This window comes from Canis lupus, chromosome 12 (genome assembly GCF_048164855.1).
Source record: "Canis lupus baileyi chromosome 12, mCanLup2.hap1, whole genome shotgun sequence".
Lineage (NCBI taxonomy): Eukaryota > Metazoa > Chordata > Mammalia > Carnivora > Canidae > Canis > Canis lupus.
Window position 1 is genome coordinate 43304154 of NC_132849.1, and position 25740 is coordinate 43329893.

General features: G+C 41.9%; 3 protein-coding genes across 13 annotated transcripts in view; 2 read left to right on the top strand and 1 right to left on the bottom strand.

Moving 5' to 3' along the window:
• The window catches only part of LOC140601919 (STAGA complex 65 subunit gamma), a 29631-nt gene extending 13824 nt beyond the window's left edge, over nt 1-15807 (top strand). Inside the window, exons 7-8 of one of the 5 annotated variants that reach the window (XR_012004999.1) lie at nt 8267-8336; nt 14828-15807. The gene's annotated coding sequence lies outside the window, so the exon portion shown is untranslated. Of the gene's footprint in view, nt 1-8266; nt 8337-10520; nt 13275-13499; nt 13548-14827 lie in introns of those variants that run through there. The other 4 variants (XR_012004998.1, XR_012005000.1, XM_072771389.1 and 1 more) reach the window with 4 other exon arrangements.
• LOC140601922 (GPN-loop GTPase 1-like) lies at nt 632-20921 on the bottom strand. Of its 4 annotated transcripts, XM_072771397.1 has the most exons (14): nt 20450-20700; nt 19661-19754; nt 16765-16804; nt 15888-15954; nt 14905-14942; nt 13940-14018; nt 13638-13732; nt 12635-12680; nt 11844-11990; nt 10502-10584; nt 9009-9048; nt 8040-8130; nt 3841-3948; nt 632-2408 (listed from the first exon to the last, which is right to left on the bottom strand). In XM_072771397.1, exons 1-14 carry the CDS (start codon nt 20558-20560, stop codon nt 2323-2325), a joined length of 1125 nt encoding a protein of 374 aa, XP_072627498.1. In that variant the 5' UTR covers nt 20561-20700; the 3' UTR covers nt 632-2322. The 4 variants fall into 4 exon arrangements, with proteins under 4 accessions (XP_072627498.1, XP_072627500.1, XP_072627501.1 ...); XM_072771399.1 differs by lacking the exons at nt 15888-15954; nt 16765-16804; nt 20450-20700 and adding exons at nt 19866-19956; nt 20047-20436; XM_072771400.1 differs by lacking the exons at nt 15888-15954; nt 16765-16804; nt 20450-20700 and adding an exon at nt 20787-20921.
• On the top strand, nt 20747-24090 carry LOC140601915 (coiled-coil domain-containing protein 121-like). Of its 4 annotated transcripts, none has more exons than XM_072771369.1 (2): nt 20747-21211; nt 21833-24090. In XM_072771369.1, exons 1-2 carry the CDS (start codon nt 20850-20852, stop codon nt 22791-22793), a joined length of 1323 nt encoding a protein of 440 aa, XP_072627470.1. In that variant the 5' UTR covers nt 20747-20849; the 3' UTR covers nt 22794-24090. The 4 variants fall into 4 exon arrangements, with proteins under 4 accessions (XP_072627470.1, XP_072627472.1, XP_072627471.1 ...); XM_072771371.1 differs by having other exon boundaries at nt 20772-21215; XM_072771370.1 differs by lacking the exon at nt 20747-21211 and adding an exon at nt 21222-21545.
• The last annotated feature ends 1650 nt before the right edge of the window (nt 24091-25740 follow it).

Consider the following 25740-nt stretch of genomic DNA (forward strand, 5'->3'; position numbering starts at 1 on the left):
GCTCCTGCTGGCTAGGCAGCTAAAAGGCTAGCGGTACACATCTCTCTCCTTTACATCATGTCTTCAACCTTACATTGTTACCCATCACAGGATCAGCCCTGCTTGGCATCTGATGGTCTCAGTCATTTGTTTATTAAGTGAATGATTAGCACTGGAATTGTTAGCAGTAATTAACAAATGTGTGCTTTATGCCTTGATAGCGGGTACCAGCATTTAAGTACTGCTCAAGTTTGCTTTCCGGGTGCAGAATACCAGTCTTTTGAAATCTGCACACTCTTTTAAATGACCAAAATCAATGCACAGCTTTAATTAGTATATTCCTGAATGCCTTAAATGTCTGAGGCACTGAGAACAAAGATGAATGCAGGGTAACCTAGGTAGCTTTCAGGCTGTTAAGCATCTCACTTTGACTCAGGTCATGATCTTGCGGTCCTGAGATCAAGCCCCGAGTCTGTTTTTCTCTGCCCCTCTCCCCACCCAAGCGCGCACATTCTCTAATAAAAACTAAAAAAAATCTCAGATAATTTATAAATTTGCTAATTGCACAATCCTGAACACAATTCTCTAAACTCCCATCCACACCTAGCTTCATCTTTCCCTATTTATGAAAGCAGATATCAGGCAGTTTCCATTAAGTAGTCATCTAGCATTTAATTCATTCAGTTGGCAGACACTTATTGAACACCAATTATGTATTGGTTTTTGTACAAGGTATACAAAGATAAGGAAGACTTTCTCTCTGTCCTTATAAAATAGAGCTTAAGGAATAGGGCTTTTTTTTTTTTTTTTTAAGTAAGCTCCACACCCAGTATGGGGCTTGAACTTACGACCCTGAGACCAAGACCTGTGTTGAAATCGAGTCAGATGCTTAACCAACAGAGCGACTCGGGCACCTCCAGACAAATTATTTTTTAAAGAAGTATTCAAAGGCACTAAAAGGGGAAAACCAAGTATGTTCAGAGTCTTGCTTTGCAGATGGTTTCCTTTTGAACCGTTCAAAGTTTTAGCCTAGTGGTTTCTAGATATAGAATATTGAAATTAATATCTCTAAGTATAGATACCTATAGATCGATATAGGCTTATAATCGACAGGTATAGAACACTGAAATTAATACTTAATGGCAAAATAAAATACTTTTTGGAATATTTACATTGGAGAATAGGCACCAGATGGTTAAGGTTAGGTACTCTGATATAGCAGGTCGTTTTGAGATACTGGAGATTCTCAAGGCCTGGAACTGTCACAGGCTATGGTAGTTAGGGCAGTGGTTCTCAAACTTCATGTACATGGGAATCCTCTGAAGGACTTATTAAAACAGATTTCTAGGTCCCACACCCATAGTTTCATTCAGATCTTGAGTGTTGTGTCTCGTAACAATTCCCCAGGTCATGCCGATGCTTCTGATCCAATGACCACACTTGAGAACCACTGAACTGGAGTACAGGTTAGGCAGGGATAAACTTTCCTGAGAGAAACGCAGTTTTACTGTGTCCTGTGAAGAATGTGGAGGCAGGGCAAACTCTACCAAGGTCATTATTTATATATGGAATATGCACCTGACCCAAATCCATGGCCTTTGAGTAAATTACAAAAGATACTTTGCCTTAAGGTTAATGTATAATACAAACAGTGCCTGGCTCTGTACTCAGTTACTTGGTTTATTTACAAGAGAGACTTTAGTAAACATCCCCTCTTACTGAGACAGGTTTGGACACGTGGCTTTAAACCTCTGTGTTGAATAGAAGCGAACCTACTTGCAATTACATAATTTTCTTATTTGAAATTATGACAGGCAGACTTAAAGTTAAAATTTAAAACTCTTCATCCAAGTCACCATCCAAAGCAGGATTCTTATTCATTAATCCTATGTTTTGCTCACCTTCTTCAATGAACCTATTATTCTACAATGAGGTACTTCGTGTGAGGCACCTTTTGTAGCCAACATTGACTGGTTGCCAAGCAGACTGCTGCCACCCCGGGGAAGCTCATGATTCCTCTCGCCCTTTCTGCTAAAAGGAGGGGAATTCATGGTACAGGGTCAAGGGCAAGACGGGAGAGTAGAGTACAGATCCAGCCTAATAGAGATTTGAGGTGAATAGTAAGTTCTCTCTGTTCCATCCATCAGCAGCAAAAGTACTTAAGTTGAAATGATAAAACGTGAAGCCTGTTAGGTCCAATGGTCTTGTATCCCTGGCTGCGTCTGAGTCAAATTTCCCTATAAGAGAAACAGTGCTACTCTGAACAAAATTGTCCTTTATAGTAGCCCCCATCAGAGGTTAGGATAGTTCCTTCAGGGTTCCAAAATTTCAGACTTCTAGAAACTACTTGTTGTTTCTCTTCCAGTACTGTGCCATTGATTCTTGCATAAAATTCTGGAATGCTGGCTCTTCACGGCTTTCCTCTGTAACTGCAAGGAAAAAAGGTCAATTCTTAACTTTCCCATTAGAAAGGTATCAGATAATGGTAGATTAGAGCTGCTGTCACTAATCCATCAGAAACAGTACTCTGCTTCTAATAAACTAAGTGTTTACTTCTCCCAAAGAAGAAATATCTTCTACAAGCATGCTCTATTTATCATGTTGCCCAAAACGTACAATTTCTTTCATCTATGAGTGGGGAGAATACCTCCCTCATAAAGTAACTAAAATGAGGTCCCGCTCCTAGGTATTTTTAACCAAGAGAAATATATACAGCAGCCTTATTCGTAACAGCTAAAATCTGGAAACAACCCTAATGGCAATCTACTGATGAATGGATAGACCACTCATGGTAAAAGGCATATCATGGCATATTATTATTCATCGGTAAAAAGAACATACTTCTGACACAAGGATGGACTGCAAGAGCATTACACTGACTGAAAAAAGTCAAACGCGAAAAGCTAAAACACTGCGATTCCAATTATACAACATTCTAGAAAAAAGCAAATTACAGGAATAGGAATCAGATTAGTGATTGCCAAAAACTAAGTGTGCAGAAAGGGAACTGAATAAAAACAAGCATGAGGAACTTCTGGGGGTGGTGGAAGTATTCCGTATCTTGACCTATGATGGCTGTTACTAATGCACATATATTTGTTAAAATTCAGCAAACTAAAAACTCTTAAAAAGGGTGGGCTTTACTGTTTGTAAATTATACCTCAATAAGTCTGAGTCAATGAGCCATTTGATGTTAGCATCCAGCATACTGGACGGCAAAGAGAGGTTTGCTCTTGGTCGTAGCTAGAACCGAAAAATGTTTCAAGAAACGGATTCTGATCACAGTCCATAAACTATGCCAGATGGAACCCTGCTGAGGCCACCTTATGCATTCTTGCCCCTTATGCATTCACGCCCTAAGTGTTCTTTTTTTTTTTAAAAGATTTTATTTATTTATTCATGAGAGACACACAGAGAGAGAGGCAGAGACACAGGCAGAGGGAGAAGCAGGCTCCATGCAGGGAGCCAATGCGGGACTCGATCCCGGGTCTCCAGGATCACACCCTGGACTGAAGGCGACGCTAAACCGCTGAGCCACCCAGGCTGCCCCTCACCCCCTATGTATTCTTAAGAGAGTATTTACAGAAAACAAAAATTCATCATTTCTCAAATGGATTTCGAGCTAAAGATGAGAAGACACAAGACTAATTAAAAGCCTGTAATGAGCTCAATGTTGACCGTTCAGTAGAGGTCAGGAACTCTCAATACATGAACTCTTTCCTGCTGCTATATCCAATGCCATCTCTTCTCTCCCCTATCACTGGCTGCATGTGTAAGGTTTCTCTGAATAAGAAGCTCCCGAGCAAACATGATGGGGATGAGCAGCTACTCTCTTCATGAGCCACTTCAGCCACCTCTCACCTCTGTGATCAATATCATCAGTATCACTGTCGGCTTCGTCATCCTCTTCATCCAAAGTTCCCCGAGTCAGGATCAAGTCAGAAGGGTCAAGTGCAGGAGATAAGCTGTCTACAGAGAAAACACCAATCAGTAGCATGTCATGAACCTATATGTCCTCAAAAAGATGATTCTGATTCAGTGACTATGGTTATAAATTGGCAGGATGAAAGTGGTCGTGATAAATATAAATGCAGGATTTTACCTTTTCTAAATGTATTATTGTTAATACCACTTAACTTTTACAGTAGTATAGTTCACAAAATGCTTCCAGGATCCCCGTAACCCCAAGGTGCTCTTTTTAAGCTGAAGAAAATAATTTTCAAGTAGCTTGCCCTCTTTCATTCTTACTAGCTCCTAGAAGAGGCTATAGTTTTTCTTATGAAGACTAAGGACATCTGAGCAGATGCAGTGTGCTGGGGAGTCAGGGTAAAGGAAGATCCAGATGGAAATTTAAGTTCTGAGGGTCTGAAGAGAACAGATGGTAAAATGGCAGGCAGCAAAGGAGCCCAGATATTATTCAAGAAAAAGAGGGAAGGAGGAAAATGGGAAACTGAATCTACTCTTAGAGACTAATTTCCTACTCCGAGAAACTCAACTAGGGCTAAGTCCCAAGTAAAGTCGAATTCAGCCTGCGAGGGTTGGGCTTTACAAGAACCTCCATGATGCCACATATCCTAGAGCCTTCAGGAGGCTCGTCAGAGAAAAGTCAGCTGGGGATTGAGGAGGCCAACAGTGACAACAGCAAGAGACACAGATCTCTGGGGGCCTGCGGCCCTGAAGACGGACGGTGGCATGGCGTGTTAACAGTCAGAGCTTCAGTCGGTGCCTAACTATACTTGGGATGCTCCCCCAAAAATTTACTGCAAGTCTTCAACCTTTAACAGGTTATCTGAGTGTGAAAGACCTTTTGCAGCAGATTGAACACTTACTGCTTCACATATTTTTTTAAGATTTTTAATTTATTTGTTCATGAGAGACAGAGAGGGAGAGAGAGAGGCAGAGACACAGGCAGAGGGAAAAGCAGGCTCCATGGAGGGAGCCTGACATGGGACGAGATCCCAGGTCTCCAGGATCATGCCTGGGCTCATGAGCTCAACCGCTGAGCCACCCAGGCTGCCCTGCTTCACATATTCTTGAGTGATTCCAAGGAGCGCAGCACACAGATGCTTATGTCGCTGAGGTGTGCAAGGATGGCCAGGCCAGTTCACTTAACTGGGAAACGAGCCACAGTCCAGCACCTCCCCCTCCAAGCTGCTTTGCATTGACTATCGAAGATACAGCAACAGCTTTCATGAGTAGTACTTCATTCCTTATAGGTCAGTCCATCCATAAGTGTGGATGGGTGGGGGTGCATACATACGAAATATGAGCGCCAATCTAGAAGCCCCTAAGAATCAATGACAAAATGAATTCAAACAATAAGAAAATACAGGGGCGCCTGGGTGGCTCAGTCAGTGGAGTGCCCGATTGTTGGTTTCAGCTCAGGTTATGATCTCATGGGTCATGGGCTCAAGCTCCACACTGGGCTCCTCACTCTGTGTTGAGTTCATAAACTGAGCTGAAACCAAGAATCGGGCGCTCCACCGACTGAACAACCCAGGCGCCAGCTTCCAATTCTTTCTTCCTCTCCCTCCCCCTCTGCCACTCCCACCTTATGCGCTTTCTCAAATAAACAATCTTTAAAAAAATTTAAAAACAAAAAAATTCACAAAAGGGGCAAAATAAAAAGACTAATATATGGAAATAAAACACCTTCATATACACAAACACAACCCATTACAAGATACAATGGTTCAGAAAATCCCATTTCAACACTAGAAGAAGATAAAATCCTTGGAAAATTTTAACAAGAACTATGCAAAAATCACATGAGGAAGAAACTCCTGAAAAATACAAAAGTACACTTGAAAATATAAACATAGTCCTTGTTCCTGGATAGGGGGACTCAATAGGACAACTGTCAGTTTTCCCTATATTAATGAACATAATGCAAGACCAATAAAAAATACCAAAAAGTTTTTTTTTTTTTTTAGCAAGCTAAATTAGTTGATGCTTAAGTTCATGTGGAAAAATAAACATGCGATAGCCAAGGAAATGCTAAAAAAGAAAAACATGAAAAAGGACTAGCCAAAGCAGACATTAAAACATTCTATAAAGACCCTAGATAATTATAACAGTGTGGTACAGACCCAGACAGTCCAGAAGAATAAGACAGGGAGTCCAAAAATATACCCAGGTACACATGGAACTTTAGTATTCCATCTCAGATCACTGGGGCAAAGGCAGACTTTTTGAGAAATAGGGCAGGTACAACTGTTTATAAAAAAGGTAACACAGACCTATACTTCACACCATCCACAGAAGAAACTCTAAATGGAACGCGGATCTAAAGGCAGAGAACGAGGGCTGCCTGGGTGGCTCAGTCGGTTAAGCCTCTGACTCTTGGTTTCAGCTCAGGTCATGATCTCAGGGTCGTGTGACTCAGCTCCATGTCAGGCTCCATGCTCAATGCAGAGCAAATTCTGTCTCTCCTCCTTTTCCCTCCCTCTTTGCTCCTACCCCCTACTCACACTGGTACGTTTTCTCTCTCTCTCTCTCTCTCTCTCAAATAAATAAAAATCTTTAAATGTAGACAATGATTCCATATTAAGTACTACAATAAAACGTGAGTGAATTCCTCTTTAACACAGTATAAGTAAGGGATTCCCAATTATCACTCAAGATCCAGATGCAGTGAAGAGAAGGCAAGTAAATTTGACTACATCAAAACAAAACAAAAATTTTCACCAGGAAAAATAACACCATGGACAAAGTCAAAAAACGAGCGACAAACAGCGAGAAAATATTTCCAACATGCATCACAGAAAACGATACTATCCCTATTAGATTAATGGATATTAAAATTAGTGGGTAAACATGTGAGAATTAAAAGGACATTCGTAGGGTCTCAAAGCATCACCCACAAAATACTTATCAAGGGAAAAATAACTTTTCATAGAAAAACCTGGCAGACACCACTTTGAGTACTTAAAATTAACATCACCAACAATGGGACAAATCAACATCATGTGTCTCCTGATGTGATGCATGGAAAAGTCACAAATTCCACTTCTGTAAAGTTCTGCCAAAAAGGAGCCACCTGAATTGAGTCCTGAGGGAATATCAGTCAAACCCAAGCTGAGGAACATCCTATAAAATATCTGTCCCACATACTTGCAAATTATCACTGCTGTGAAACACAAAGTCTAAAGAAACATTCCAGATTAAAGGAGAGAGAGACAAGACAACTAAATGCAATGCAGATCCAGGATTTTCTCCTGCTGTACAGGGCAAACAGCTACACCTAAATAAGGATTACACACTATACGACAGTAGCAGTGTTCATTTCCTAATTTCTAGTAATGAGCTTATATAAAATATCCTTGTTTTAGGAAATACAGACAGAAGTATCAAGGATGATATTGAAAAATAAGTGTATAACTTACAGGACTCTGAAAAAAGGAACATGTTTTGTTTACAAATGTATACGTATATACAAAGTCATACAGCATGAGAAGAAGACAATGAAGCAACGTGGTAAAATGTTGACATTTTGTGAATCTGGTTGAATGCTACATAGTAATAATTCTACTAGCCACACAATTTTTCTGTTAATCTGAAAGTAGGTCAAAATAAACAGGAAACAAGGGAGGAGAGTGGAAGGCAAAAAACGTATTTAAGAAAACTGAGTGGGGGGATGGGGTAACTGGGGGACAGGCGTTAAGGAGGGCACTTGATGTGATAAGCACTGGGTGCTATTATGCAACTGATGAACCACTAAACTCTACCCTCAACTTCTTAATACACTGTATGTTAACTAATTTAGGTTTTTTGTAAAGTGTTTAAGAAAATAGAGAAGACATCAAGTATCTAGCTGAAGTAAAGCAAAACCTACCTGAAGAGGAAGAACTCAAAGTGGTATAGTTAAATACAACGTCCAGTTTACCTTTGCAAATCACACACAAAACAAAAGCGGTAGAATAGATAGATAAATACATTGATCAATCTCAAACACATTATATTTTTATCCTTTTCTCGCTCTTAAACAGAAGTATCTTCCTGCTCAGTGGAAATACGCACATCATCCTTTCAGTTCCTAACACCAGGAGACCCTCCAGTACCTGTGGCAGTCCCTGTGTCCAAGGCTACAGAGCCCATATCTTTCCGAAGGCGTTCCAGTTGTTCCTTCTGATGCTGGCTCTGTGCATTGGCCTGTACACACAAAGAAAAATATCTTCATATTAAAAAAGGAGTCCTAAAAAAAAAAAAAAAAAAAAAAAAAAAGGAGTCCTATGGGGTGCCTGGGTGGCTCAGTCCGTTAAGCATCTAACTCTTAATTTCGGTTCAGGTCATGATCTGTGTAGCTGAGCATGGAGCCTGCTTAAGATTCTCCCTCCCTCCGCACCCTCCCCACCCAGGTAACACCCTCTCTCTCTACAAAATAAATATAAATCAAATAAAATCTTTAGGGAAAAAAAAATAGGAGCCCTGAATTAGACGCCAGACTTGTAACAGGAGATGACTAAGTATACACACAAACACTAGAGGCTATTTAGACATTGAGGCAGGTAAGAGATAGCAGATACAGAAACACCAAGCAGTGTGGATCAAGATAGCACAAGTTCAGACTGGAGGGCTCTGCAGAATGAATTAGGGGTTGCAGAAGTTAGTCACAAGAACCCATCAAAAGAACCGTCAAGCAGACTCAGCAGTGATAAGGGGCCCAATGGAGCTGAAGGGGGCAGGCCAAGCGATTATTTGGAATAAGCACTGTGAACCACTTTTTTCTTAAAATTCTATAACCAGCTCTTAAATGCAGCTTAGAGTAGGAGTGGGGTGGGGCCCAGGAAGTGCTTAGCAAATCTAACAGGAAAAATCAGACTTTAAGAAATTCACATAAAGAGAAGAAAAACAATTAAGGGGCCCTCCTGCATCTAGACAGCACACATACAGGTTTACTAATTTAAAATAACAAACACGTAGAACATACACTGATAGCCCCCCAAAAAGTATTTATGGCAGGAGGATTAGTGCATGGTTTAAAGTTCTTTTTTAGTGGCCCAAAACATACACATAGCCTCCTCTCTTACCAGTGACTTCTTCAGACATTCATATTCAGGACGATACTCCCTGGAGAGAGAAAACACTTTCTAAATTCCTGTGTTTAATAATCTGTCCTGCCCGCCTCCACATCATTTCCATGTTCCTAGGGCTCTGACAGTAACAGAAGACCTTACTTTACTGAATGTTAGATGGAACAAGTCTTAGTCACTGATATTCTATCCCTATGAAATTAAAAGTCAAAGTGCTTGTCCCCACTCTGAAACCAGCAAAGAGACAAAAAACTGCTGGCCGGGAAAGACAAACTCTGTGGAGTTCATGTCTGATGAGCTCATCATTTGTTTGGATAAACACAGTGATGAATAAAAGAAGGTAGGCCTGTTGGGCTCAGGAAGCTCAATGTGTAATTATGTGGCTTATCTGGGCAACAACAAAAGGGTCTGTCCTGAGGCTTTGGTAACACACAGAAAGACCCCTTCTCTGATGAATCAAAATCAAAATAATGTGTCTAAAAATCACCATGTGGTTGTTAGAATCTTGCTAACAAATGAAGCCAAAGGAAGCCAATTATCATGCCACCCCCCAAGGAAAGCGTTCGGATTACATTTTCCTTTAAGTAAACAGAATTCCAGTATCAACCTGATAACAGTAACAACAATCCTTTATCGTAAAATGTGCTTGCTATGTGTCAGCCATTATACTAGGTGCTTCAGATATATTTTCTCAAATAACGCTCACAACCTTAACAATAAAATGCTACTATCCCTGATGTACAAATGATGAACACCTGCTAAGGCCACCCATTTATTCGGTGGAGAAAACAGAAATCCAACCCATGTCTGTCTGACTCCACAGGCTATGTTCTTAATCCAGGGTCAGCCAATGTGGCAAACAGGCCAAATCATGCCTATTTTTGTAAATAAATTTTATTAGGACACAGCCATGCCCATTCGTTTGCAAACTGTTTACGGATGCTTTCGCCCTACAATGACAGTTGAGAGTTGCAACAAAGATCGTAAGGCCTACAAAAGCCTGAAATATTTACAATCTGGCTTTTTACAAAAAAAAATGTCTGGGGTGCCCGTATGGCTCTGTCCGTTAAGCATCTGCATTCAGCTCGGGTCATGATCCCAGGGTCCTGGGATCAAGCCCTGCATTGGGCTCCCTAATCAGCAGGGAGCCTGCTTCTCTCGCTCCCTCTCTGCCTGCAGCCTCCCCTGCTTGTGCTGTCAAATAAGTAAATAAGATCTCTTAAAAATTTTTTAAAAAATAAAACAAAAAATGAAGTCTGAAGACTCTTGCTCTTAATCAGTAAATACAGTGAAAGTTGTACACTATGTTTAAAGAAGGTTAATGGAGACTTCTTATCCCTAAGTGTACACACACAGATCCAGTACACATCCAAATGACAAATATAATACCTACACTGTGAAACCCAAATGCTTTGCCTGGCAAAACTGCTATCGTATCAGATTGTGGGTTACTAAAAATGTCATCAAGAGGATTTTTCCTTCATCCTCACCTTTCATATTCTTCTGCAGCACTGGTGACTTGCACGAAGAGTTCATCTAAGCCTGTACCCAGAACAGCAGACACACCCACCACCTGCCAAAAGCATCAATGCCACTGAACAAACAACTGTGTATTTTTAAATGGTGTAGATATTACTTTGTTCAAATGTCATAAAATCTTCATAAAAGAAGTTTAGATACCTCAAGAAGTCTCTGGCAAAGGGTGAAGCTAAAACAAAACAGCACACATACTCAAAAGCCATGGAAAGAAGTTTATGGAAAAGAGAAGGCTGGATAAAAAGAAAATCAGGAGAAACACACAGCGAGGCTTCTCATCTATTCCCTGTCAAATCTAACCACTGCTTGTTCTCTATAAAAATTATTATCTCGGGTGCCTGGGTGGCTCAGTCGGTTCAGTGTCTGCCTTTGGCTCGGGTCGTGGTCCAAGATCCTGGGATGGAGCCCGGCATTAGGCTCCTTGCACAGGAGGGAGTCTGCTTCTCCCTCTCCTGCCCCTTCCCTTGCTCATGTTCTCCCTCACTCTTTCTCTCAAATAAATAAAATCTTTAAAAAAAAAATTAGTATCTCAATGCCTTTGCTTGAGCAATTACCATCCTCCCTGCCATCCCGACTCACATTTGCTTATGTAAATCATACCCTTCCTTCAAAGCATACCTCTAATGCTATATCCTCCAAAATCCCTCATTTCAAGAGTGATCTGCCCCTCAGCAGCATCAGGCCCAACCTCCAATCTTAGTAAGATCTTTACCACAATATATTATGTTTCAATTCTGTATGTACCCTTCTCTTTGAACTAGATCATAAACTCTGAAGGTAGGGTCTTTATCTTATTTATCTTCTTTTTTTTTTTTTTTTTTTTTTAAGTAAATATCCAATGAGGGGCTCGAACTCATGACCCTGAGGTTAAGAGCCAGCCATGGGGTACCTGGTTGGCTCAATAGTTTGGGCATCTGCCTTCGGCTCAGGTCATGATCTCAGGGTCCTGGGATAGAGGCCCATGTCGGGCTCCCTGTTCGGCAGGGAGCTGGCTTCTCCTTCTCCCTCTGACCTTCCCCCTGCTCATGTGCGCTTATTCTCTCTCAAATAAATAAATAGAATCTTTAAAAAAAAAAAAAAATAGCCAGCCACCTCTACTTTATCTTTTAAACTTCCAGTTTTAAAACTGGAAAGCAACATGCAAAAGAGGTGGGAAAACCTCCAATTTTTAATAAGTAATGCTTTAAATGCTTTGTGAAAATACCAAACTTCTTTTCTAAGACAGGTTCAACGCCAGCCCTATGGTTAAGAGGATGTCTGAAGGGACTGTCAGTATAAGCAGTGGTGAAAGTTTACCTTAAGTGAGCTGTAAAACTCATCCAACACCAGGCTCATTGAACGAGTCAGGTTACTGACGTATGTAGTCTCTTGATTCAAGGCATCTTGGAAAGCTTCAAAATCTTGCATCCATTCCACTGCAAAGCTGTGATCAATGATGTCAGTCTGTACCAAACAGAAGACAATTATCAGCAATCAGAGATGTGTTTAGATACCAAACAACGTCAAAATAATTTTAATTAAATGCCAACCACAAAGCAATTATTCATATTTTTTTTCTCTGCTTCCCTCATTTCCTCCTCCACTACAATAAACCATAAAGGACCACGGCTACTGTAAATAAATGAACATATGTGTTCTCTTGGTTGAAGCCGACCCTTCACTATCCACTGCCAAGTGACCATGACCACAGTAGATGCCAGCACATTCTAGGCTCTGAAGTCATGTACTCTCTTGAATCCTTGCTGTCGACTCAAGAAAAGTGAAGTTTTCTGTTTTAATTGCTCTGCCAATTAACAAGCAGTCCCTCCCCCATATACATAGTTGTGATTCTGAGGGATAACCTATACACTATGATTGAGGGGCTACTCTATCCAGTTTTAAATTACTCTGAGGAGAGCCAGTAATAAATATTCATTTAATTCGACTGAATCTTTTTCCTACAAACGCTCATGACTTTGTTTCAGTTAAGTTTGAATCTATTCTCCGACATGTGAAAATCCTCACCTACCCAAACCCCTAAACCTTCCAATAACACAAGGTTCTGATGAAAAAGAAGTACTAAACCACAAAAGGAAGGAACCACTTACTTTATTCATAACCACAATGAAAGGCAGCTTGGTTTTGTACAAGATGCTGAAAATCAAACATCAAGACGTTATCAGTGAAAGCACTTAAGCTCTTGCTTACCCAAGTGTCAGTCTGCTAGAACCGAGTAACGAGAACTGGAATGGGTTCAGACGCTACATATAGCTATCCATCCTGACACAGCCCTCACATTCTACTCTCCCAAGAGGAAGAGGTACTTCACCGCTACCATTAGGCAAACAACACACATACGTTCTCTTTCTTTCTTGGAGTAAGAATGCTTTGATATTCATCTGGTTTTCTGTGTATGGTTTTTTGGTCTGGTTGTTTCTACCAAATAATTGTCTCTTTTAAACAATATATATGGAAACAACGCTGTCAGACATCAGATTTCTATTTGGACTACAATTTATTGCATCTACCAAGAAGGTATATCCCTAGTCATAGGAGAAGGCACAAATGCTGGTGATGGCTTTTATGTATCCACCAAATAAAATTCTCTCAAATTTCATAATAATTTCCCTTGCTCTATGTCGAATGCACTCACATACCCTAGTAAGCCATGTCTCTCTGTCCTTAATGACACCAAGTTGGGGCAAACTTGTGCTTTTTGGAATCATAGATAAATCTCTTTATTCACAATCTCTCATTTTATAATTTAAGTCTACATGTCATAACACAGAAAAGGAACATTTAGATCAGAGGGCTCTATTCTATTTAGACTCGTTTCATTCAACTGCGAGCAACTACCAAAAGGTTCGTGTTCATACACTACCTGTTTCTGTAACAAGCAAAGGGGGAAGATGAGAAGCTGGTCAAAGAGAATGCTAACACATATGCCTCTTTTCTCATCTAATCTCTCCCCAGCTCACAACTACTAAACTGAGGGGCACATCTGAATGAGCACAAATCCAGGTTGGTAAGCACTCAGGACTCAAATATAAAAAAGAAAAGAGGAGGCCTCCTACCTTGATGTAATACCATGGCCCACCAACAATCCATTACCTGCAGGCATAGAGCATATTGGACATGAAGGTCACTGGATTGGTACTTCTTGATGTATCCATGACGTATATGACAACTGTGGGAAATGAGGATGCCTAAAGCCACAAAATAATCACAGCCTTAGTCAAAGGACTCATGACCTATCTCCAAACTCTTTTCCCACCTTCCTTAGCAAGGGAAAACCACTTTAGGCAGGGTGCCAAGAGCTTCCACAACTAACTTCCCATATAGCATCCCACTCAATAAAAACTGCTTAACCAGTTTAGCTCTCCAGTTAGTCTAACAAGTCCTTGAATACTCACCAGGGCTTCAGTGATGATTGTCCCAGAAGCTGACCACGTGAAAACCTCAATCTGTCCAGGTGTGTCAATCAAGACATATCTGTATCAAGAACAACCATTCGAGAAGTATCACACCTGTGAAATACTGAAAGATATTCCAGCACACGTAACACTGAACATCTGCTTATCCAAGAAGAAATAACCTCTTCACACTGTCAAGTCTAACTTCCTCCCACTGCCCTTAAAACATATACTACCTGTCCAGTATTCATGATACCAGGCAGGAGTAGCAGTCTACAAATTGCTGCAAATTATCACAGAAGAAACTATGATCGTTTTAGAAACACACTGTGTTAAAAATGAGAGATAAACAAAACCAGAAGGCAAATCCCTTGGGGAACCATCTGGTTTCTTGGGGTCGTGGTGGGGGGGTTGAAGGAAGGTTTTGAATTCTCTATAATGAGCATATAGTCTTTTATTTTTTTTAAAGATTTATTTATTTCTTCATGAGAGACACAGAGACATAAACAGAGGGAGAAGCAGGCTCCCTGCGGGAGCCCGATGCAGGACTCAATCCCAGAACCCTGGGGTCACGACCTGAGTCAAAGACAGACACCCAACCACCGAGCTACCCAGGCGCCCCTGAAGATTTATTTTTAAACAAGGGTTAGAAAGGTACTTCAGAGATTTTAATGCCAACAAATGTGTTTTCCCAAGAGAAGGCAGGGAGACAACTGAATTTGGACAAAGTCTTAAAACACCTCCTGGGAAGCCGTGGGCATATATGACAGTGATTGGGGGTAGGATACTATTGAATTTAGCTCATCACTGTAGAGCATCTTAATGATTTCTTTTGCCCACCTTTTTGTTTCACTTCTAATGGTTTCATCTCTATCTACACCCTTTCAGAGCCCGATGGTATCCTGAAATCCTTGAGACACGTCAACTACAGAGTAATAAACAGGTGTTAAGCCAAAAGCACTTACTTAGACATGTTCTGGGCCTTCTCAATAAATTTCATCACCTGAAAGAAAAAAGATGCCAATTAAAAACAGGATCCATCTTCAATACAAAAATCACCGTTTCCAGGGCGGCCCACCTTATAAGCAACTATCAACTACTGAATCTCTAATCTCTGTTCTCAGTCTTAGGACACCAACTAATAAACTCCATGAACTAAGGAAACACAGTCACATCAGCAGCACTGACACACCCCAACACCCCAGAGTGTACTGCAGGGTCCTGAGAAGCTGAAGACGATCTCTCACTTTCGGGTCATATCTCTTAGTACTTTGGTATAAAATGTTTAACAGCCTGTCTCTTGGAGTGACATGAGGGTAAAAAATTCATGATTACAAAACACCACTCTTGTAGAAGTAGGAGAAAAACCTAAACAGTGACAATTTATCTGTCACATGTAAAAAAGCCCCATTATCTTTCCATTCCATGCCTGCTACCCCTCCCACTCCCCAATCCTTCCCTCCATCCTCAAGGTGACACTATAAGCCAAGATCAAGAAAAGAACCTAGATTTTTGTTTTATTGGCCATCACCAATATTAAATGTGAAGTGTCTCACAATACTGATTATCCTGTCATAACTTACTTCTCTATCAAAATGTTTACTTATTTTCCATATGTATATCCAGGTTTATTGCTCTTCTTTCCCAATGTGAGCAAGCTAGGCATTCAAAAGTCAGAGGTTTTTGGGGATCCCTGGGTGGCTCAGCGGTCTGGCGCCTGCCTTTGGCCCAGGGCGTGATCCTGGAGTCCCAGGATGGAGTCCCACATCGGGCTCCCGGCATGGAGCCTGCTTCTCCCTCCTCCTGTATCTCTGCCCCCACCCACCCCCCTCTCTATCAAAAATAAATAAATCTTTAAAAAAAAATAAGTCTGTCATCTGTTTAATAAAAAAAAAAAAAGTCATAGGTTTCTACACAGTCATGTCTATAAAAGTAAAAACAGACATACCTGATCAAATCTGGTAGCAAAGAGATTGAGTGAGGTCACTATACCGCCGTTTGGCCCAAGCCCGTACCTGGACACCAAGTTGAGGATTTAAATTACTTACAGATCAATTTAGGTGATGAAACTCACACTTAGGATATTATTCACACACATAGCACCGTAACCTTAGTGTTCCACAAATGGAAACTGGCAGCTAATCCTTGACTAGTATATACCACACAAACTTAACCTCACAAGGAATTTTCATTATCAACATCTTCCTCATTCCTTTATCATTCTGGGGATGCCTAGGCAAAATGAAGAGATTAAAGTGACCAAAATCTAACAGACAGATGCACTTGGCACTGACAGCTTAATGGTATTAGACGCTAAGGTCTTAAAATATCACTGAAGATATCACACTCCTTGCTCTGATCCTCACTGGTCAACCTGCTGATTATTATTGGTCTACCCAGCTACATCTACCTGCAAGGAAAGTACACATTTCATACAGCATGTACTAACACTCAATGCTCTTAAATAAACCTACTCATTTGAGTCTCCCAATCAGAGGAGGCAGTGGCCTCCAGGGCAATACTACTTTGTGGAAGCAAGGCATGGCACCAGCTACCCAGCCTCCCACTCTGGGTGCTTTCTAATTACAACAGCCCATAGTCTAGAAAGATGGTAAGAAAATTGAAACCACAAGGTGTAATAGTCTAATCACCTATAATACCTCTCCTCACTCATCTTTCTATCCTCTTAAGTAAATTGCTTTAAAGCAGTTAAATGCTTTTGCTAGTATATTTCACAAAGAAAATGCAGAATACTCTCAAAGCCACAAAATACAGACAGTAACTAGTTAGGGATGACTCCATGAAGTAGATGCAGAAAAGGATACTGTTTCATGACTTCTTTATACTTCACAGTGTCACGAATATCTGGGAGGGGGGGAGAAGAATTCAATGGAATTTAACACATAGAAACAAGGGAATCCCTGGGTGGCTCAGCGGTTTAGCGCCCGCCTTCGGCCCAGACGTGATCCGGAGATCCCGGGATCGAGTCCCACGTCGGGCTCCTTTCTCCTGCTTCTCCCTCTGCATGTGTCTCTGCCTGTCTCGCTCACTCGCTCTCTCTCTCTCTGTGTCTATCATGAATAAATAAGTAAAAAGCTTAAAAAAATAATCTTACAAAAAAAAAAAAAAAACCCCACATGGACACAATATAGTTTGAGACACTCCACCTATAACATCCTTAGACAATGGGCCTCTCAAGTCATCTCTGCTTCCTCTGAGGAAAACAAAAATAAGTTTCTCTCCTGGTATCTCAGTTACTTTTCAAGTCAATTTTCTAAAGTTTTAAGCTAAGGTCACTGAACTGTGATACAGAAAAAAGCAAGATCGTGAAGAGAAGAACGGAAAGGCAGAAAGTGCCCTGCAAGTATCTTCCTACCAACAAGAAGCTGAAACCAGCCTTTCAGGCTTCTCTTGTCTGCATTCTCTTCTACTAATCCCCCCAGCTTCACATTGGTTTCCTTCCTTACTTGGTAACTGGCAAGCAATCCATGAAAAATGTTAGGCTACGGGCTCAGAAGTTATGGTAGAAACAGTCTGAGACGAGGAGAGAAGTTTTGTGTGTGTGTTTAAGATTTTATTTATTCATTAACGAGAGAGAAAGAGAGAGAGAGAGAGAAGCAGGTTTCATGCAGGGAGCCTGACGTGGTACTTGATCCTAGGTCTCCAGGATCAGGCCCTGGGCTAAAGGTGGCGCTAAACCACTGAGCCACCTGGGCTGCCCTGTGTTGTGTGTGTTTTTAAGTAATGTAGCCAAGTTGTTTTTTTTTTTTTCTTCTCTAAGATTTTCTTTAAGATTTTATTCATTTATTCATGAGAGACACAGAGAGAGCAGCAGAGACATAGGCAGAGGGAGAAGCAGGCTCCCTAAGGGGAGCCAGATGTGGAACTCGGTCCCAGGACTCTGGGATCATGCCCTGAGCATGAAGGCAGACACTAAACCACTGAGCCACCCAGGAGCCCCAGGGGAAAAGTTTTATACAACTTAAGTACCTTAGCAGTGATCACACGCAAAGAAAAAGGGAGCTAAATCAAGAAAAAACGTTTATTTCTTACTAACTGCCTACTGGTAGCAAGGGGTAATGCAGACCTGATTTTTCAAAGGGAATTAATGCATCCAGTAATATCTAACTGTCTAAACCTGTCTACCAGCCTACAGACTCTACCAACTATTTGAATTCCATCTTTTCTAAAATTTAGGTGTAACTGACATACAGTATCTTACTAGTTTCAGGTTTACATCATATTGATTCAATATTTTTATAAATTTGAAAATGATCTCCACAAGTCTAGTTACCATGCGTCATCATACAAAGTTATCATACTATTAATTCTATTCCCTAATCTGTAAGTTATATCCCTGACTTATTGTGTACCTGGACGTTTGTACCTCTTAATCCCCTTCACCTATTTCACTCACTCCCAACTCCTCCCTGCTCTGGTAACCAACAGTTTGTTTCTTATATCTGTGAGTCTGTTTCTGCTTTGTTTTTTAGATTCCACATGTAAGTGAAATCATAAGGTATTTGTCTTTCTCTGTCTTGGCTAATTTCACTTAGCATAACATCCTCTAGGTCCATCCATGTAGTCCCAAATGGTAAGATTTCATTCTTTTTTATGGCTGAGTAATTTTACAAAAAACATATATTTATATATATATATTATTTACAAATATATATATATATCTTCTTACCAGTCAGATATATATACACACACACATATATATCTTCTTATCTAGTCATCTATCATCAGATAGAAGTCCATCCTTTAAGCAAGAAGATACTAACTTTTTCCCCAACTTCCCAAAATGACCTCTGCTCCTGAACAAGATTTTCCTTTATTAGTATGATTAGGGTCCAAGTAGCTTAGCAGAATTAAGAGACAAAAAATGAGAGGATTAGCACAGTGACAGCCTGAAAATCAGGAAGCTCCTAGATTCTTTTTTTTTTTTTTCAAGATTTCAAGATTTATTTATTCATGAGAGACACAGAGACAGAGACAGAGAGGCAGAGACACAGGCAGATGGAGAAGCAGGCTCCATGCAGGGAGCCTGATATGGGACTCCATCCCGGGACTCCAGGATCATGCCCTGGGCCGAAGGCAGGCACTAAACCGCTGAGCCACCCGGGGATCCCAGGCTCCTAGATTCAATCAAGAATCATGACAATGCATCATATTCACCCTTAATTTCTGTCAGAGTCACAGATTTCTCTGGAAGTCTGATGATAACCGGAAACCTTTCCCCAAAACAATGCATATATGCATATCTATGTATATGCCTGTGTCTCTGCCTCTCTCTCTCTCTCACGAATAAAGAAAATCTTTTTTTCTTCTTTTTAAAGATTTTATTTATGTATTCACGAGTGACACAGACACGACCCCGGGGGTTGCGTGTCTCCAGGGTCACGCCCTAGACTGAAGGCGGCGCTAAACCGCTGAGCCACCCGGGCTGTCCAAGAAATAAGATGTTTAAAAAATACAAATGAAGTAACAATAGCCTGCCACCCTCGGATCAGAACGAGCGGAGACACGAGAGTGAGAGGTAAGGAAACTAATATACTTAGGGAAAGGAGTCAACAAAGAAAATGGTTTAGAAGTCTTAGGAAATTCAAGGAAAATGAAAGATAGTTTAGAGAAAACGAAAAATGAAAGCATTAGAGATTTGCCCGGCTGGAGGCTTTTGGTTTTCTGAAGAACTTCAGAGTTCTGTTCCAGTGTACTCACCAATATTGGCAGGAAAGGGTACTTCATGTACAGCCGGGTCCAGATTAACCACATAAGGTGGAGAGCCTCGGCTATGCAGATGTCCAGTAAGCCTCTGCAGAGACGCGAGAAGAGCGGTGGAGTGAGGCCGAGGGAATGATAAGGGGCCGAGATTCCTTTATGGATCACAGCTGAAGACTTCTGCACTACGTGTCCCTCCCTCTACCTGAAACGCTCGTCCCCAGGATCCGCCTCCAGCATTCAACTCTCAGGTGAAATGCTTTCTTTTCTTGATCATCCCGCCAACAGGGCCTCCCCTATTGTCGGTCGATCACTTAATCACTTGATTCGTGTGAGGTTTCTCCCCATCACTCCCATTAAAACATCAGCTCCGATAAAGCGGGAACCTTGTCAAATTCGATCGCGGTCTCTCCAGCGCTCGAGACGGAAGAGCCGCGCAAGAAGCCACACCGTAGTAATCCCCACCCAGGGCCTGGGCGCCAGCACCGCACTAACTGCCGGCGACGTGGGAGCCCCCGCCTTCCAGGGGGCGGCAGTGTCAGCGGCAAGACGATTCCAGAACAACGTGGCAAGCTGTAGCAAATACGAACTGAGGGTGCGGAGAAGAGAGCCCTAACCGAACCAGGCTAGAGCCCGAAAAGGCTCGGGGCCGGAGCTGCTGGCGAGGTCCTGAAAGCCCCACGCGGATCCCCTTCAACTCGCGAGCGCGTCCTCGAGGTCCCCCTGGCCTTCCGCCCACCACTGACAACCTCTCGAGCGCACCTCCTACTCCCGCGCCCTGTACGTCACCTGTACAAAGGTGGTCTTCCCAGATCCCGCCATTCCTAACACCAACAGACACACTGGGGGCCGAGGACCCCCCGAAGCCCGCTCCTCAGCGGCCTCCGCGGGCGCCGCCATCTTCCTCGCGCTCCGCCCGCTCCACCATAGAGACGCCGCGCACCTAGAGAGGCTTCCGTGCCGCCGCGGGCCGCGCAAGGGACGCTAGAGCCTCCGCCGCGCGGCCGGGGAAGGCCGAGGGGCGGGCCGCTCGCCAGAGCATCCTCGCCTCCGGGCCAACCAGGGGCAGGGGCGGGGAAATGGAGGGCAGGGGAGGAAGGGGAGGACCCGGGGGACAGGCGCTCACCGCCGCAACGGAACGAAGGGTCTGGGAGAGACGACGCTCTGGTCCCCAGGAGGGCAAGACGAGATGCGGTCCCCAAGGCAGGGCGCCCCCAGGTCGCAAATGAGGAGAGTGCGCTTCTCCTTCCGCCCCCAAGGAGCGGGGGACGGAGCCGCCGGGGAACTGGCTGCTGGGCCTTATTCGGCAGCCGACGAGGTTCAGGAGCTCAGGGCTGGACAGGCTGGGACTGGGGCGGAGTGCGACCCCGGGGGTTGCTGGGCGGCGCCGACCCCCGTGGAGCACAGAACCGAGAAACTGCGGAAACGTTCCGCAAGGGGGCGCCGCGTCCGCGCGTCGGGGGCCCCTGACTCGAGCGCTCCTTCCTTGGCGGTCCCCCTCGGTGAGCCTCACCGTCGCCTTGGAGACGGACGCTCGGATTCCGGGAGCAAGTAGGTACTGAAAGGGGCGCTTTTCCCTCCACGGAAGTGTCCCCGGATACCGGGAAGGGGCTGGAAAAGCCGGGAAATGTATTGCTGCTCTCGCCCACCTCAGCGGGTCCCGTCGCCCTTTGTGGCTACTGCAGTGTTCAGTGAATCTTAAACTCGAGGTTTCACACCCACGCGCTGCCACTGCTGGCGTCGTTTAAATTCTCTGAACTTGTTTTCTCCTCTCTAAAACGGAGGGAATGCCTTACGGGGGTTGTAGTGAATGCGTGCTTGTAAATTGTAAGCCACATTCATTCATCTCTACCCTGGTGCCTCGCAGAGTGCAGAACCATAATAGGTACTCAAAAAATATTTTCTCATGTGAATTAAAGTATACTTGTGCATTTTGTGTTTACTAAACTTTCATTAAGAATTGATGGGGAGGGGCAGCCCGGGTGGCTCAGCGCTGTGGCGTCGGCCTTTGGCTCCAGGCACGATCCCCGAGTCCCGGGATGGAGTCTCAGGTCAGGCTCTCTGCCTGTGTGTGTGTGTGTGTGTGTGTGTGTGTGTCTAATGAATAAATAAATAAAATCTTAAGAAAAAAAAAGAATTGATGGGGGAATGTCTTACTTGTTCTTCCTTCAGGTTTGCTAAGGACTCTAGGAGTTCCTCTCCACCGTATCTTAGTTTAATAAATGATTTTTTCAAGCCAGAGAAGCTAAGCAAGTCAGAGATGAGGTTTAAAGAAAAGGCAGTGGTGGAAATGACAAAGCTGAACAACCAAATAAAACAAGCTCAAAGCCAGCAAGAGTCACTAATGGAGGAAACCAAGCAGCTATATGCTGAGAAGTTACTTGTCCAGACTGAAAACAAATTCTTCCTGGAATATCTAACCAACAAAACTGAAGAGTATAGAATGCAGCCTGAAAAGCTGTGGAACAGCTATTTACAAAAAAGTCAGGAGATTGAACAAAGGAGACGAGACTATGCCTCCAAATATGCGAAACAAACTTCAGTGTTTAAAAGGGAGCTTTTGCAGAAGGAAAAGATCCAATGCAACTTAAAGCAGCAGTTGCAGACACTGAGGAAAATTTCACTGTTAAAGGAGAAACAGGAGAGAGAAATCCAGATATTACAGGACGAGAAAAAGAAAACCCCAGCTGAGACAGATGCCAAGAAACAGGAAATCCAGGTCCAGTTACTCCAGGAAAAAGCATTTCTAGAGAAACAACTGAGTGAGCCAGACATGGGGCAGTTGGGAAAGAGGAAAAGAAAGGAGCTTGACGGGAAGGCCCAGGCCTTGGAGTTGGAAGCAAAGCAGTATACTTTTGAGTTCTACCGTGGCATCAGGAGAGAGAACCGGGAGTTACGGAAGAAGTTACTGCAGCAAACTCAGCAGTGCCAGGAGTTGCAAGCTACTAAAAGCCAGTTAGAAAATCAGAAGCAGCAGCTGCAGCTGGAACAGTGGTATGTGGAGGGCTTAATCCAGGCGAGGCAACGATTGCAAAGAAGGCGTAATTGGTGCCCAGGACAGGATGCTCCAAGGACCACATTAACACCTCTGAGTACCAAACCAAAGATTAATCCAAACCAATTCCTAAAATAACACTGCGTAAATAAAGACTGGAGCAAGTATTCTTATAAACCGATGGCTGCATAAACTTAGTTAGGAAGGCTTTAGGATCTCAGATTGCTATGGCAAAGTATCCATCATGATGTGTTAGTGTGAAATATTAGGTGCATTTTTCCAGCAGTACTGCTGGATATTTGTGTCACCAGCTTCCTTTAATTAGATTTTTCCTTAATTAGATCTTGTTAATAAATGGGATGTTCCTCAAATCTCTAGATAACACCATTTCCCAAACACCAGTACATTAAACTAGCTCAAGAGACCACCTGGAGGTAGTGAAAGGAAGACAGTGGTGTGATTTATTTCGTGTGGCCAAGTTAGATTTCTAAGAGTAGCATTTCAGATTGACTTTATATAATACCTTCCTCTCTGTAAACAAACTGCTTATCCTCATGCCTCCTGGCCAGCTCCACACAGAAAAGGGAAAGTGATCAAAAAAAAAAAAAAAACACAAACAACAAAAAAAAAGGCAAAGTGCTTTTAAGGTCTTTTTCAAGTTTGCACCACTGACCAGGCAGCTGCTTCTATAGTTTTGTCAAGAGTGGAAAAGTAATTTAAGCAATATGTTCATTAAGAGCTAGGCAAAAAAAAAAAAAAACACTGGGCAGAATGACCTTTTGTCTAATGCTCAGCCCCTACAATTTTAGCTTTGAGTAAATTAAGGGAAGAGCAGATATTAGGTCAACTCTTAACTTTTGAAAAACCTTTTCTGTCAAGAAATACATCTAGCATTAATGAGGTAACTGAATGCCTCTACTTATTTCAGGAAAATATGTGAAAAACGTTTTAAAATATTGGGACAACTGTAAAGAGTCTTGTGCCGTCTATTTCCCTAACAACATTCTGAATTCTAAGACAACGAGTAAGATTACTTAAATATAAGTACTTCAGGTTTAGGTCACTTCTACATTTTCTTACTATGTGTGTACCTGATAGTACATTTTGAAATGCCTTTTATAATTAAAAGTGCCTTATATTTATGTCTATTGAGAAGAACAAGCTTTGTGCAGTGGCAGTATCCATCATAGCCAAAGAAGTTTATTGCTAATTTAGAAGAACTGGAAATAATATTTTTAATTAGTAAGACTTTTATGGTAGTTTTTAAAAATTTTTTTGCACTGAGGACATATAGACGGTTAGACTAGTTATTTATTTGCATGCTGAATCCTAGTACAGAAATATAATCCCACATTTTAACATTGCTCCTCTATGGGAAAATAAAGTCAACTTTATGTAATCCAGAAATTGTCAGTGATTAAAAACTTCAAAATAATTTTCCTGAGTTTTCAGTTTCATGCCTAGGTAAAAATGAATTCCTTTAAAATTGTGGAGTAAAACGTTTTTTCTCCCTCAATGCCTTCACCGTCTACCTTTAACAATGTTTTTAATGTGTAGCTTATTAGAAATAAAAACCTTAGATTATACTGTATCCGTTGACTTTTCCCCAGTAACGGATTTCCTGTTTCATCACTTTTCTCTTACTACTGCTTCTGTATATCTCATTCATACTAGTATGGATATAATAAAACCAATTTCGATACAGAAAGTAGAATTTTAGATAGTATGCAGGTAACTTAACCTTCAGTTCTTGAGCCGAAAATACAGAAAGACTGAATCTGGAAAATATGGTAACCAACACAAATTTGAAGCCTTATTCTCTGTAGATGCAAAAATGTGCCAAAAAGCGTAGGAAAATACATACCAAGGCTCGATAAGGAGTTAGAAAGCAAGAGGGATTTAGAATCTTAGTATTCTGCTGTTAATTTCCCTCCTGCCTTTGCTGTCCCAGTTACCTAAGTGGGGAGTGGATAATTTCCATCTCATACGTTTCTTTTTCATTCCTATTATCCCAGATCATGAATCTGGTGTATTGCTGCTTTACGTCTGTCCCTTTCCAAGTGAGGCTTTGAGAGCCTGAAGACTATTTAGAGAGTGAATCATCTGATAAAGATAATTTGAAATGCATACCTGCAAGTGAGCAGTAGGCTGGCCAACTAATACTTCAATCTACTTTGAATCTGCTTTGCAATGAAGAAAACTAAACACAGTGATGTTACAGAAAGTGCATTTAGGTGGAAAAGGACCTCCCAGGTGAAATGTAGGTTAAGACCTAAATGATACAATGATGCCTACCTTGCAAAACCCAAGGAAGAAGCCATTCCAGGCAATGGGAACAGTGTATGCAAAGGTCCTAAGATGGGAATGAGCTTACTAGGTTCCAGGAACAAAAAGGTCAATATGGCTAAAGGGTAGCTGGGGAATGGTCAGAGAACAAAGGAGTGGGGGAAGAAGAGGCTAAATGGGTTGGCAGGAGGAGGAGAAGGCCTTGTGGGACAAGGAGGGAGTGACTTGGATTCTAAGTGGAATGGGAAACCAGCAGGCTTTGAGCTGGTGAACGAGCTCTGATTTACAAGTTTAAAAACTCACTAAGGCTGTTATGTGGAGTGTATCCAAACCAGTAAAAATCAGAAGGAAACAATTAGGAAACTTATAGTCTAGGCAAGAGGTGATGATGGTTTGGAGTAGGGCGGCTGAAATAGACGTAAATAGAAAGAAGAGCAGACTGAAGGGTGAAGGGAAAATGAAAGGTTAAGACAAGTAACATTTCTAAGGTGTTCCCTATTAAAGGAGGTGAGCAGAACAGTTTGTGGGCACTGATTTTTTAAAAGAAGTATTTCAGACACAAAATACAGAAGATCAGAACAAACTCACTATCCACCTTAAGAAATAAGAACTTAAAAATTCACTTGTAGTCCTTCTGAGTCCCAGAAGCACTGTCCTAAATTTGGTGTTTATCATTCCTGTGCATGTTTTCATGCCACGTATACATATACATATGATATTAAACTATAAATGTATACTACATACACATATTTAAATATATAGCATATAAATATATTTTTATATATCCATAAACCATATA

Bases quoted from the DNA above. Each gene is read 5' to 3' on its own strand.
- LOC140601915 (XM_072771369.1), top strand. From the start codon at position 20,850: ATGCGGTCCCCAAGGCAGGGCGCCCCCAGGTCGCAAATGAGGAGAGTG. The intron at 21,212-21,832 runs GTAGGTACTGAA...TTCTTCCTTCAG, and splicing joins CGCTCGGATTCCGGGAGCAA to GTTTGCTAAGGACTCTAGGA.
- LOC140601922 (XM_072771397.1), bottom strand. From the start codon at position 20,560: ATGGCGGCGCCCGCGGAGGCCGCTGAGGAGCGGGCTTCGGGGGGTCCT. The intron at 3,949-8,039 runs GTACTGGAGGGT...TTTTCTCTGTAG, and splicing joins GGACACAGGGACTGCCACAG to ACAGCTTATCTCCTGCACTT. The intron at 2,409-3,840 runs GTGAGAGGTGGC...TTTTCCTTGCAG, and splicing joins TGATGATATTGATCACAGAG to TTACAGAGGAAAGCCGTGAA.